The sequence below is a fragment of the Mobula hypostoma genome, chromosome 26 (genome assembly GCF_963921235.1).
Source record: "Mobula hypostoma chromosome 26, sMobHyp1.1, whole genome shotgun sequence".
Taxonomy (NCBI): Eukaryota; Metazoa; Chordata; class Chondrichthyes; order Myliobatiformes; family Myliobatidae; genus Mobula; species Mobula hypostoma.
In genome coordinates, this window is record NC_086122.1 from 34281896 (window position 1) to 34296057 (window position 14162).

General features: G+C 42.2%; 1 protein-coding gene across 9 annotated transcripts in view; it reads left to right on the plus strand.

Annotated features, from left to right (window-relative positions):
• The window catches only part of LOC134338178 (ribosomal protein S6 kinase 2 alpha), a 255579-nt gene that overhangs the window by 203931 nt on the left and 37486 nt on the right, over positions 1-14162 (plus strand). For all 9 annotated transcript variants that reach the window (XM_063033799.1, XM_063033798.1, XM_063033800.1 and 6 more), the window contains 5 exons: positions 3751-3893; positions 5174-5244; positions 6563-6651; positions 8465-8529; positions 11193-11295. In XM_063033799.1, the coding sequence (XP_062889869.1) occupies positions 3751-3893; positions 5174-5244; positions 6563-6651; positions 8465-8529; positions 11193-11295 (471 nt within the window). The remainder of the gene's footprint in view (positions 1-3750; positions 3894-5173; positions 5245-6562; positions 6652-8464; positions 8530-11192; positions 11296-14162) is intronic.

Genomic DNA, 14162 nt, shown 5'->3' on the forward strand with positions numbered 1-14162 from the left:
ATTTTTCTAAGCTCCAGTACTTATCCAGGAGTCTCTTAAAAGACCCTATCACATCCGCCTCCACCACCGTCGCCAACAGCCCATTCCACGCCCTCACCACCCTCTGCATAAAAATAACTTGCCCCTGACATCTTCTCTGCACCTATTTCTAAGCATCTGTAAATCATTTCAGCCCTGGGAAAAAGCTTCTGACTATCCACATGATCAATGCCTCCCATCATCTTATACACCTCTATCAGGTCACCTCTCATCCTCCATCGCTCCAAGGAGAAAAGGCCAAGTTCACTCAACCTATTCTCATAAGGCATGCTCCCCAATCCAGGCCACATCCTTGTAAATCTCCTCTGAACCCTTCCTATAGTTTCCACATCCTTCCTGTAGTGAGGTGACCAGAACTGAGTACAGTACTCCAATTGGCGTCTGACCAGGGTCCTATATAGTTGTAACATTACCTCTCGGCTCTCGAACTCAATCCCATGGTTGATGAAGGCCAATACACCGTATGTCTTCTTAACCACAGAGTCAACCTGTGCAGCAGCTTTGAGTGTCCTCTGGACTCAGACCCCAAGATCCCTCTGATTCTCCACACTGCCAAGAGCCTTACCATTAATACTATATTCTGTCTTCATATTTGATCTACCAAAATGAACCACCTCACACTTATCTGGGTTGAACTCCATCTGCCAATTCTCAGCCCAGTTTTGCATCCTATCGATATCCAGCTGTAACCTCTGAGAGCCCTCCACACTATCCATATCACCCCCAACCTTGGTGTCATCAGCAGATTTACTAACCCATCCCTCCACTTCCTCATCCAGGTCATTTATGAAAATCATGAAGAGAAGGGGTCCGAGAACAGCTCCCTGATGCACACCACTGGTCACCGACCTCCATGCAGAATATGACCCGTCTATAACCACTTTTTTCCTTCTGTGTACAAGTCAGTTCTGGATCCACAAAGCAATGTCCCCTTGGATCCTATGCCTCCTTACTTTCTCAATAAGCCTTGCATGGGGTACCTTGTGAAATGCCTTGCTGAAATCCATATACACTACATCTACGACTCTACCTTCATCAATGTATTTAGTCACATCCTCAAAAAGGTCAATGCACTTGTCGCTTTCCAAAAGTGCATCTCGAGTCCATAATGCTTCTAGTGACAGTGGGATTATTGGAAGAATGGGACTCTTTAACGTTTGAACACCTGAACTTTGGTTATTGATCTCTTCCACAGGCGATGCTTGCTTGTATGAATATTTGGCAGTGGAGCTCCGTGCCAATATTGACATTTTTTCTGACGAACATAGAAATATAAGCTGGAAACCTATATCTACCCCCACTAAAGTTCTTAGTTATGCATTTTTCATTTTTGATAAGCAAGGGTTCCCAACCTTGGTTCCATGGACCCTTAGCCTAATGGTATTGGTCCATGGCATAAAAAAAGGTTGGGAATCAATGTAACTTGTCTAAGAAATAGTTACCCCTATTCTTGTCCACATAAAGGTGGCCCCCAGGGTGGGAACTCCTGCTAAAGGCTTCATTCCTTTCTCTCAGCTTCTCCTGTTGTATCTGCTTTGTTGACATTTCCACATGGATATCTTTGAAGTGTATTTTTCTCTTGACCGTTGCTTCCACCCACCATAAATGACAGAACATTTGACTGCATGTCTTATTTCCTGGACCTCTACCTTCACCCCTTCTCTTTCTAGGCAGAGCAGGACAGAGTTTCCCAGATCATTGCTTCCCACACCCCCAGCCTCCACATTTAACAGGTTGTCCATCAGAATTTCCACAACCTTCAAAGTTCAAAGTACATTCATTAGCAAAGTATGTGTACATTATATGCCCTTGAGATTTGTCTTCTAACAGACAGCCACAAAACAGACACCCAAAAAAAGAACCCATATATATAGATTTTTAAAAAAGACTCTGACACTCAAAGTGCAATGAGTAAAAAAACACATCATGCCCATAAAAAAGAACCCATAAAAATAATAAAATAACCCATAAAAAAGAAAACTGTTGAACACTCAATGTGCAATGAAAAAAGATGAACGTACAAACTAACTGCAAGCAAATAGCATTTCTGAATTGAAGTCTGCAAGAAAGTCCCATAGGTCAGCGCAGAACCAAGTAAATGGCATGAAGCAGGGATCTGAACCAGCTCATACCTCACTTCAGGCCCCTACACCCTGACCTTTTCGATCTGGCCTGGAACTTAACTCTCCGTTCGAGCATCATGTTCAGTCCACGCTCTCAGGCCTGGAACCTGGGTCCTGACGAAGGGTCTCGGCCTGAAACGTCGACTGCGCCTCTTCCTACAGATGCTGCTTGGCCTGCTGCGTTCACCAGCAACTTTGATGTGTGTAACCTGCGGCTTCAATTCAGCCTGTGCCCGACCTTTCGCACTCGTCCACACTCTTGCCTCGCCTTGTATCTGTTCTGCCACATCAAATTGCCTCCAAGTCCAAAGCAAGGTTGCAGGCTATTACTTGTGATGAGCGTTTGCCAGAAAAAGTGTGGCTGACAACGTACCTAGTTGTTTTCCTTGTTTCGTTAGCTACCAGCCAGAAGTTGCTGAAGCTCACCAGCGCCATCTTAAACAGTTCAATGAGGTTCCACTAACAGTGCATCTTTTCTTGTCCCGTCCACTTTCAGCATTCTGGTTCATTTTTCCTATTCCACCAGTCATTCCCATCCTCTAAGCACTTTCCCAGATGTGAGAGGGTTCTTTTACTTCACCCCTCCTCATCTTGGGATCCAGACAATCTTCCAAGTGAAGCAGAGCTTCACTTTCGGTTCTTCCAGTCTAGTGTGCTGCATTTGGTGTTCACGATGGGGTCTTCTCTATGACAGAGAAACCAAATGTAGATTTGGTGGCTTTGCGGAGAACTGCAGGGGCTCCAGCATCTGTTACTTTGCTTCTCCATCCCACTCCCATTCTGACCTTTCTGTCAGTGGCCCTCTGTACCAGTGAGGCTCAGTGCAAGTGTGGGAGTGACACCTCATCTTCCATCTATCCATCTATGACATCAGTGCCTGTCTTTTGTTGGTCATGTAGTGCAGTCCCTGTTCAGAGTCTGTTCGGGTACAACTGCTCGTGGCAGTTGTATCTTTAATAACCAAAGCCCCAGTTTCTGGACCCCCCCCCCCCCACCTGAATGTACCCACCTCTCTCTCTCTCTTTACTATGTTAAAAGGTTCATTTGATCTGATCTCTTTGGTTAAGCTTTTGTTTATCTGCTTTAACGTAATCATTAACGAGCTGGTGTTAAATCTGCTTAATATTACATCTGTAGAACACACTGGAAGGTTTGAATACTTCTAGGATTGTAAGAATGCCAGTTATTTCTGGTGCTTTTCAGTATATTACATTTCTGTCACATTTTAAAATTCCCCACAGTCGTACATTTTAAGCAGCCACTTCTCACACGCGTACATGTGCCTGCTATCTCCGTTCATTTAGTCCCTCCTTGCTCTTGCTCCATAACTCTCTTCAAAGTAACTATAAAATTAACACACCTCGACATTTTAAAGAAGGTATTTTTCTCCTTAATTTTTGTCACCATTGTTTGGGAATGGTTCTCTGAGAATGTTTAGATAAGGTAAATGTAGCAATTGCTTCCCGGTGGCGATGGCAACGGCCGTTGTGTAAACTTATTGTTGAAGCAGAGCAACTGGATCAAGCTGGTGACTGAACTGTTTGGCTGTTACAAGTCTGATGAAGCTTTGTGTTCATCTTTTTTTAAGACTTTGGCCTGAGTAAGGAAGCTGTTGATCATGAGAAGAAGGCGTATTCGTTTTGTGGAACTGTTGAATACATGGCTCCGGAGGTGGTTAATCGGCGAGGCCATACACACAGCGCTGACTGGTGGTCCTATGGTGTTTTAATGGTACTTTATCATTACTCTTCTGGAATTTTACTCTCAGACATTCTTTTTTATTTAAAAAAAATATTATTTTACCTGTTTTCTCCAACCCAGAAGCATGTTCCAGCTAAACAGCGGGTTTGGCAATGTCTACCGCAGTTGCTGTTATTACCAGAATTCTGTTAAATCATCAGTATTTCTTTGGGTAATCCCACTGGATGCATACTACTGTTGAATCTGAAGTGATTGAAGTATTTACAGACTCTGCCACAGGAGGAGCTGATAGCTTGGGGTGGGGGTGATGTGAAGGGTGGTTGGGTTGCTTGAATTGTTGTATACTCTTCCTACGGTGTTTGGTATCAGTGTTTACCCAGTTGAAATATTCAAAGTGTTCCATTTCTTTCTAAGCACTTTTCCACCAATGCGAGAAGCCTTGGATGAGGTATTGCATGTGACAGTGAGAAGGTTCTTTTATTGCAAGTTGTGTTGACAGAGATGGGAATGCTGCAGTGGAGGTTTTAAGTGGGAGAAATATATTATGAGCATAAACTGTCAAGGAGAAGAGTCAATATTTGTCTTGGACCATGTTACTGGGAAATTAATCATAGGAAATATGGAAGTAGTACAGATTTTAAACAAATGTCTTCTGTTTTTTTAAAAAGTCAGATGCATTAGGAATACCAATCATAGAGTGAACAGGAGGGAAAAAGATTCCTTATCACTCGGGGAAAAGCACATGGAAAATTCATGCCATGGGGGGTTTTCTGGACCCCGATGACATGCATTCTTAGACTGAGATGAGCAAAAGCTGGAACTCAGAATAAAGTGTTGCCAGTGCAGTTGCTGATGTGAGGAGGAAGTTGTTCTGTCAAGGGATCAGGGGTCGCTAGAATTTAATTACTTCATAATTTGTGGCCGGAATAAACAGATCGTTGGACTATGGCTTAAGGAAACATAGCAGAAGATTGGAGTTGACTCCAAGGTCGGGGTAGTCATGATCTTTCTGAATGGTAGAACAGGTTTAAAAAGGCCTTGTGGCTGGCTGCTGCTCTTCTGCCTTACAATGTTCTTCTTTTCATACAACCAGAAGAGTCATAATGGAAGTGGGAGTGGGAACGCAGGAGTGGTGGCTCTAATTCCATCACTTGAGACCTCCTGGTGTTTAGAGCTACTAAACGTTGTAGTTTGTTTTCGAGAAGTCTTAAGGCTGCCAGCACTTTGTATTTGTTTGAGCAGCTTTGCTGAAGTTTTATTTTGAATTCTAATCTACATGTACTAATTATGTTTCTCAATTATTTTAACAGTTTGAAATGCTTACTGGCTCTCTGCCATTCCAAGGAAAAGACAGGAAGGACACCATGACACTCATTCTAAAGTAAAATGACATTATTTTGTCATTGCTAGTAATAAATATTCAATAGTTCAGTAGTTCCATTTAATATCAGAGAATGTGTAGAATATACAACCTGAAAGTCTTACTCTCCACAAACATCCTCGAAACAGAAGAAAAACACCCAAAAAATGAATGAGAAAAAACGTAAGAACTCTGAAGACCCCTGCCCCCCCATACACAAGCAGTAGCAAGCAGCATCAATCCTCCCTCTCCTCCCCCCCACAAATTAATCTAGCAAAAAGCATCAGCATTCCCACCACCAACCATGTAAGCAAAAGCAAAGCCCCCGAAGAGAGACCATGATCTACAGTCCATCAAAAACTAACTGTTCCAAAATTTCGGCATCTCACGGACTCGCTCTCTCACTAACAAGGGAGAGACAGATATCGCTTCTTCCAGGGGAGACGACAGTAGCAATTTCAATGTTACAGTCAGTCTGAAATATTCTTTTTTTATTTTGAGTTCCCTGCATATTTTACCTCGAGATAGACATCCAATGATTGAATGGCTTGGATGTTTATACATTGGGTTGGTTGATTAAGGAACCTCACCATCACTTTGAGAGGGTTTATCAATGGCTGTTAAATAATGGACTTGTTCACCACCCATAATTTAAATTTAATTTTAAAAAAACCTCATCATTTCTTAGGACTACCTACTTCAGAGTTCCAAACCTGGGGTCCACAGACCCCTTAGTTAATGATAGGGGTTCATGGCATAAAAAGGTTGGCAACCCCTGACCTACTTTGACTTCTGATTTGGCAGTGTTTCTCCCCCACTCCTGACTTGAAAGATTGGTCTTAAGTTTTAAAGTTTTTGCAGTAGCCTGGAAGAGCGTTACTAAAATATCAATTTTAAAGTATTCAAATGATCTTATGATGGTCTGAATCATGATTCATAATTCATCAGAAATGTGTTGGAAAGGGCTGATTTCTGTGCAGCATTTAAATTGCAAACTCTCTTTATCGGGCTAAGTCGGGGATGCCTCTGTTCTTGAGTCACGAAGCCCAAAGTTTGTTGAGCTCTGCAATTAAAATCAAAACTATTAATTGAAAGCAGCTTGTTTAAAGCTTTCCATCCGTGGACTGTCTTGGGTTGTTACTGTGCCTTTGATGTGCGTGTTTTATTTAAAGAATTGTTTCTGCAGTAGAGCAAAAACAGAAAATGAAAGTTTTTTTTAATAGTTAAAATAATTGTTCCAAACCAGACTAGTTTTGTTGTTTCATGGCTAATGTAAAGAAATATGTTGGAAAGGGCTGAATTCTGTGCAGCATTTAAATTGCAAACTCTCTTTTTATAGGGCTAAATTGGGGATGCCTCAGTTCTTGAGCCCTGAAGCCCAAAGTTTATTACGGGCACTTTTCAAGAGAAATCCTGCCAACAGATTAGGTAATTATTGAACTGGGTTTTGCTGATGTAATTAAATTTGATATTTTAATACTGATTCATTCTTTTCCTGAAACATGAGATCAAATCAAACATGAACGTTCTTTGCATGAAATCTTTTTGAAAATTAAATTTGAATTCATACAGTGCTGTGCAAAAGTCTTGGGCGTATGTATATAGCTAGGGTGCTCAAGGTGTTTGCACAGTACTGTAGTAATTTTATGTATTGCACTGTTGCTACTGCTCCCAAAAAAAACAAATTTCATGACATATGTGAGTGATGATAAACCTGATTCTGATATTGGTCTCTATTGTGGACTGAGAGTGGGAAATGTGTGGGGAGAGGGGAATCATAGTTGGTAAAAGGGGGAGGGAGCAGGAAGCACCAGAGAGACACGATCAATAAACCAATTGTTTGGAATCCAAATAACCTTGCCTGGTACCTCACCTGTGCCACCCCTTCCCCTCCATCCCTGGCACTCCTTCTCTGCCACCTGTCCGACGGCACCCCGCCCTCACCATTTTCAATATCCTTCGCTCTGGCCAGGTTTACAATCTCGCTGTCTGCTCCACAGTGCTTTGCAAACAGTCTTAGGCACCCAGGCTATGTATATGTGCCTAGGACTTTTATACAGTACTGTAGGTTTATCGTCATTTTCAATGCTTCAGAGCAAGACATCGAACTTCCTCTTTGTTCATGATGACAAAGCTTTAGGCAACTATTTAACCTGTAACCTCCAGGATACAACTTCTGCTAGGTTAACGTCCTCTGCAAACAACATTGTTTCTACATAATTACAACTCATACCTGTATTTATTTTTGTAGTAAAACACAAGAGCCTTTAATAAATTAAAACATCAACTTGCTTTACTGGAAAACTATGTCTCATCATTTCCAGGACACTGGAAGTAATCATAAATTCAAATTGTCTACAAGGTTACTTGATGTAAAAGTTAAGCATTTATTGAGGTTTGCTCCATGCAGACACAAACTCTGACATTTCCACATTAACATTGTTGTAGGAAGAGCAGTCAGTCACCAACAGTTCATAGAGGTACCTTGAAACAACAACAGCATCAACATAACACATATATATTCTCTGCCTCGACACCATCTTATAGTAATGGGAAACAAAAAAGGAAGACTGCTTGTGTATATATAAACTTGGGACTCAGTTTTGCTCTGTAAGAATTCGTGATTCATAATCAAATATAATTGTAGGAACCAAGTATCTATTTTCTGTTTGTCTTGAATTTTGTGCTGCGTTATGGGTTTCGGTAATTTGTCACGTGGGTTGGGCGTGGTAGAAGTTAATGAATACAGTTATGTATTCATGCTTTGTCTTAGTCAGCTTAGTCTAGTTGGTTAGAAGCAGCCATGGATGACTTTTTTTGTTGACCACTTTATTATGCACTAATAACTCTTATTTCACTGTATCTGTAATTTAGTTGAGTTAGTTTTTTTATTGCGTAAAATCATGTTTTTTTTTCTGGTTTTGCAATGGAGGATTGAACGTACTGTTTTTAAGTTGGAACTCTGTTGTTTGGAGGTGTGTTATACACAGTCAATACCCCTGCTTGTTCTCTCAGCAGTTTTGGTTCGTTTTCGAGTAACCGCTACAATAATTAAAGCAAAATGCTGTGGATGTTGGAAATCTGAAGCAGAAGCTGTAGGAATGAGCAGATAACATCTAAAGAGAGAGAAATAAAGTTAATGACTTGGGTCAATTGTAGATATTTAGGAAATTAAGCATTCTAAAATCTTTACTCTGAAAGAAAGGTCATGTCCTCATTATGTCCATACTTGAACTTTTAGGAGCTGGTGTGGATGGTGTGGAGGAAATCAAACGGCATCCGTTCTTTGCAAATATTGATTGGAATGTAAGTGGCAAAATAGTTTTTAGTTAAATTCTGTCAAAACCTCATTTATAATTCTAAAACTCTGAGTAGCCATGAAAAAAAAAGTTTGCTCAATTCTTCAACAGCCTTGCAGTTCAGCAACAAAAGAGTCTAGTAAAAATAGACAGAAAAAGCATAACAGGGAAAATGACCATTGTATGTAATTTTTCTCCCCCCAGCCCCCTCCCCTCTTCTTCTAGTCCCAATTCTGGCCTCATACTTCTTCTCACTTGCCTATCACCTTCCCCTGGGTCCCTTCCTCTTTCCCTTTCTCTTATGGTCTAGTCCCTTCTCCTATCAGATTCCTTCCTCATCAGTCCTTTATCTTTCCTACGCACCTGGCTTCCCCTATCACCTTCTAGCTATCTTGCTTCCCCTTCCTCCACCCTTTTACTCTGGCATCTGCCCCCTTCCTTTCCAGTCCCGAAGAAGGGTCTTGGCCCAAAGTGTCGACTGTTTATTCACTTCCATAGATGCTGCCTGGCTCGCTGACATCATTCCCTCTAAGGTGTGCGAGTGTGCGTGCACACACATCTTTTGCTACTAGCTCAGTCAATCAGTCAGTGGGTGCCGTCCCGAATCTGGGGTTGGTAACTATGTACCTCCATCTTCTTCGATCTTGCGACAGCACCGAGTACAGCCTCTCCTCCAGTTTGTTCTCGCTGGCAGCCTTGGTACCGCCTGCCGCTGCCCCCGCCGAACTCAAGCCCGAGGCCATGTTTTCGAGCTTGGCCATTCCTTAGGCGGAGGCCTTGGGCAGGTCCAGGCACACGGTGCAGTGCCCAAGTTCACCATGTCTCTTCTAACTAGATGCGTAGCATACGATTCGTAGATACGTGTTGAGGCTTTAATCTCTTCCACGGAAGATGGCCGTTGGCTCACAAGGAGCTCATCCACCCTTTGTCAGGTCTTGTTTTTTTTAGTCCTGCTGGGTGTCCTCACACCCTCCTCACCAGACTAAGTCCGGTGGGGGAGCTGGCCCAAGTCGCCGACCACTCGACCATGGCCCCCGGCTACCAGCTACTAGCACAGAAGGGAATTTAAACTGCGCACAAAATGTTGTCACTTTCTGCCTCGTCGGCATGTTAAGTATATTTCACGATCATGCACAATCACAATTCCTTTTCCTGTTTCTGATGGTATTGGTTTCGCAGAGTTTGTCCTGATTTGTCTGCAGATTTTAAAACTGACTTATTTATCCTGTTTTTATTGAATAAATTATTCTGTGCGCACGCATTGCCACTGGGCAAAAAAAAAAATCCAAAGCGCATGCACAAAATACTGGAGGAACTCAGCAGGTCAGGCAGCATCTATAGAAAAGAGTAAACAGTTGATGTTTTGGGTTGAGACCCTTCTCCAGGACTGGGAAACTGGGAAGGAAAGAGGAAGATACCAGAATAAAAAAGGGGGGGAGGGGAAAGAGGCTTGCTGAAAGGTGATAGGTGAAGCCAGGTAGGTGGGAAAGATCAAGGGTTGGAGAAGAAAGAACCTGAGAGGAGTGGAGTTTGGAAAATAGGAGAAAGGGAAGGAGAGTGTGCTCCAGGGGAATAATAGACAGGGGAGAATAAATAAATAGAGTGGGGAATAGAGGAAGGGGTGAGGAGAAATATTTTCATCAAGAGAAACGATATTCATGCCATCAGGTTGGAGGGCTCACAGATGGAATATAAGGCTTTGCTCCTCGCCCTGAGGGTGACCTCATCTTGCCACAAGGGGAGACCATGGATTGACACGTCAGAATGGGGATGGGAATCGGAATTAAAACTGGGAAGTCTTGCTTCTGGCAGATGGTGCAGAGGTGCTTGATGAAGTGGTCCCCTGGTTCACAACAGGTCTTGCCAGTGTAGAGAAGACAGTATCAGGAGCACTGGCTGCAATAAATGACCCCAGCAGATTCGCAGGTGGGGTGTGGCCTCACCTGGATGGACTGTTTGGGTCCCTGAATGGAGGTGAGGGAGGAGGTGTATGGGCAGGTGTAGCACTTGGGCCATTTGCAGGGAGAAGTGCCTAGAGGAAGATGAATGGGGTGGGTCAAATGGACAAGGCAATCACAGAAGGAGTGATCCCCGTGGAAAGCAGGGGTGGCGGGGCAGGTAAGGATTTGTTTAATGGTAAGATCCTGTTGAAGCTGGCAGAAGTTGCAGAGGATGATGTGCTGGATGTGGAAGCTGATGGGGTGGTAGGTAAGGACAAGAGGGACTCTATCACTATTACGGTGATGAGAAGTACGGATGTATGAGAAATAGAGGAGCCTTGTACTAATTTTTAACTGTCTTTGGTCAAGGCTATGGTAAGGAATTTCTAAATGTGGTTACCCTCAATAGTTCTTCTTTGCCATTGTGGACAGGATAGAATGACTGCTTTCAACAACACAAATAACTCCACTCTGTGACCAAGGAGTACTTCATATCGGAATCCAGAGTGGGTTTTTCCTCTGTGAAAAGGGATTGAAGGAACATAGTGGGATGAACTTTAGAATTTGGCATTGATGACAATTGACTATATCAGTGTCCGGGGGAATGAGTATTGTTCCTTCCTTGCTACTTGCTTCACTATTTTATTGAGTAGAGACAAAAGAGGAAGTGAATTAATGATAGGACAGGAAGGGCTTCTGTAAGTTTCATGTTTATTTTTAATGCTTTTAGAAACTCTATCGAAGAGAACTGAAGCCACCATTCAGACCTGCAGTGGCAAGGCCAGATGATACCTTTTATTTTGACCCCGAGTTTACAGAACGAACACCCAAAGGTTTGTTGGTGTGTGTGTGTGTTTGTGTGATTTGATTATGGCATTTTAAAGTTAGTCACATCAGCGTCCAGAGAATAGAAGCTTCCAGTCAACAACAACCACAACATTGCAATTTAAGCTGTACAATTGCAGAGATTATTGTCTTATTAAAAACTCACATTGCTACATTGCTTTCCTCCGACTTGTCCTCTAACTGTGAGACCTCTTGTCCCAGAGATTGTATGAGGTGAGGGTTACTCTCACTGGGAAAGATGTCTTTTGCTGAAAGCCTGCCCAGGGAGATCCATTCAGAGTAGTAACTAGTTCATAAAATGCCAAGTACAGAAATATATTTGCAAGTTTCAGAGAGAACTAGTTGGTTAGGAGTAATTAGTTTTATTTGTCCTTGCAAAGCTAACAAAAATAGTATTGAATCTGTAATATACAAAGCTTCTATGTGGCTACTTCTAATCTATTTTTCATACTTTATTTCCTGCTGAAGTATTTTTCTTATTCAATTAATAGTAATACCTATTTTTAAAAAGTTTCTTCCGGACTACGTTTGGTCGTTTTCTTTTCTTGAAGATACTACCTTTCTTTCGTTGCTAACTGTACTTTCTCCAACCAGGACATTGGATGAATTAAGATTTCCATTCTTAGCTTTTCTTCCATTAGCCGCTTTTAGCTTTGACTTGCATTTTGTGTCCTTGTTGCATGCTGTCCTACCAAACAATGCAGTGTATTGGCATCCTTAGGTCAATATGTTATTGACAATATGCTATTTCTTTACAGTATGCTGTTTGTAGTCAAAGTTTTCTCCCCTTGGTTCTAAAGGTTGATGTTCTGTGGAAAGCAAGAATCCTCTGTTGACTTAAGTTTGGTATTTCTGATGTGAACCTCATGGACTGTTTATCTGCTTGACACATTGGTGTAACATGAAGAAAGTCACCCGAGAAATGCTGAAGTTAGTGGATATTGAAGTGTTTTATTTAACAAAAATGAGCAGCAGGCATCATACTGAGACAGTGTTGGAGGAACTGACCTCCTGACCCAATATCACATGACATTTCTATATTCTAAAGATCAAAGGTAACAGCAGGGCAATTCTATCGTTACAAGGTATCTACAATGCTTCCTTTGAATTACATATAGTTTTCACACCTCCTTCTTCACACCCACACTCCAGACACCCAAAATGAACACCTCTGACTGCTATGGGCGGAAGTTCCCACTTACTTCAAAAAGGCAACAATTATACTAGTACCTAAGAAGAACAATGTGGGCTGCCTTAATGACTATCGCCCGGTAGCACTCACATCTACAGTGATGAAATGCTTTGAGAGGTTGGTCATGACTAGACCGAACTCCTGCCTCAGCAAGGACCTGGACCCATTGCAAATTGCCTATCACCACAATAGGTCAACGGCAGACGCAATCTCAATGGCTCTCCACACGGCTTTAGACCACCTGGACAACACAAAGACCTACATCAGGATGCTGCTCATTGACTATAGCTCAGCATTTAATACCATCATTCCCACAACCCTGATTGAGAAGTTGCAGAACCTGGGCCTCTGTACCTGCCTCTGCAATTGGATCCTCAACTTCCTAACCGGAAGACCACAATCTATGCAGATCCGTGATAACATATCCTCTTCGCTGACGATCAACACTGGCATACCTCGGGGGTATGTGCTTAGCCCACTGCTCTACTCTATAAATACACATGACTGTGTGGCTAGGTGTAGCTCAAATACCATCTATAAATTTGCTGACGATACAACCATTGTTAGTAGAATTTCAGATGGTGAAGAGAGGGCGTACAGGAGTGAGATATGCCAACTAGTGGAGTGGTGCCACAGCAACAACCTGGCACTCAACGTTAGTAAGACGAAAGAGCTGATAGTGGACTTCAGGAAGTTTAAGATGAAGGAAGACATACCAATCCTCATAGAGGGATCAGAAGTGGAGAGAATGAGCAGCTTCAAGTTCCTCGGTGTAAAGATCTCTGAGGATCTAAAGAAGGCAAGACAGCGGCTATAATTTATTCGGAGTTTGAAGAGATTTGGCATGTCAGCAAATACACTCAAAAACTTGTATAGATGTACCGTGGATAGCATTCTGACAGGCTGCATCACTGTCTGGTATAGAGGGGCTACTGCACAGGACTGAAAGAAGCTGCAGAAGGTTGTAAATCTAGTCAGCTCCATCTTGGGTACTAGCCTGCAAAGTACCCAAGACATCTTTAGGGAGCAGTGTCTCAGAAAGGCAGTGTCCATTGTTAAGGACCTCCAGCACCCAGAGCATGCCCTTTTCTCATTGTTACCATCAGGTAGGAGGTACAGAGGCCTAAAGGCACACACTCAGCGATTCAGGAACAGCTTCTTCCCCTCTGCCATCCGATTCCTAAATGGACATTGAATCTTTGGACACCACCTCACTTTTTTTTAAATATACAGTATTTCTGTTTTTGCATGTTTTAATCTATTCAATATATGTAATTGATTCACTTGTTTATTATTGTTTTTTTCTCTCTGCTAGATTATGTATTGCATTGAACTGCTGCTGCTAAGTTAACAAATTTCCTGTCACATGCTGGTGATAATAAACCTGATTCTGAATGTTAATTTCCGCTGACTCTAGGCTGCGTTCATGCATATGCAGGCATCTGAGATCTAATTGTTCTGAGCTGCGTTTGAAATTCAATCCACGTTCCGGTCTGAAGATCGGTTGCTGGTGAACTTAATATTTGCTATATACCCTAACTCCAGAATATGCCCTAACAACATTATAGTTGGGTTCAATTCAGATTTATTTATCAGATGTACATCAAAACATAGTGAAATGTGCTGTTTGCATTAACAATTAACTCATGGATGTGCTGGAGT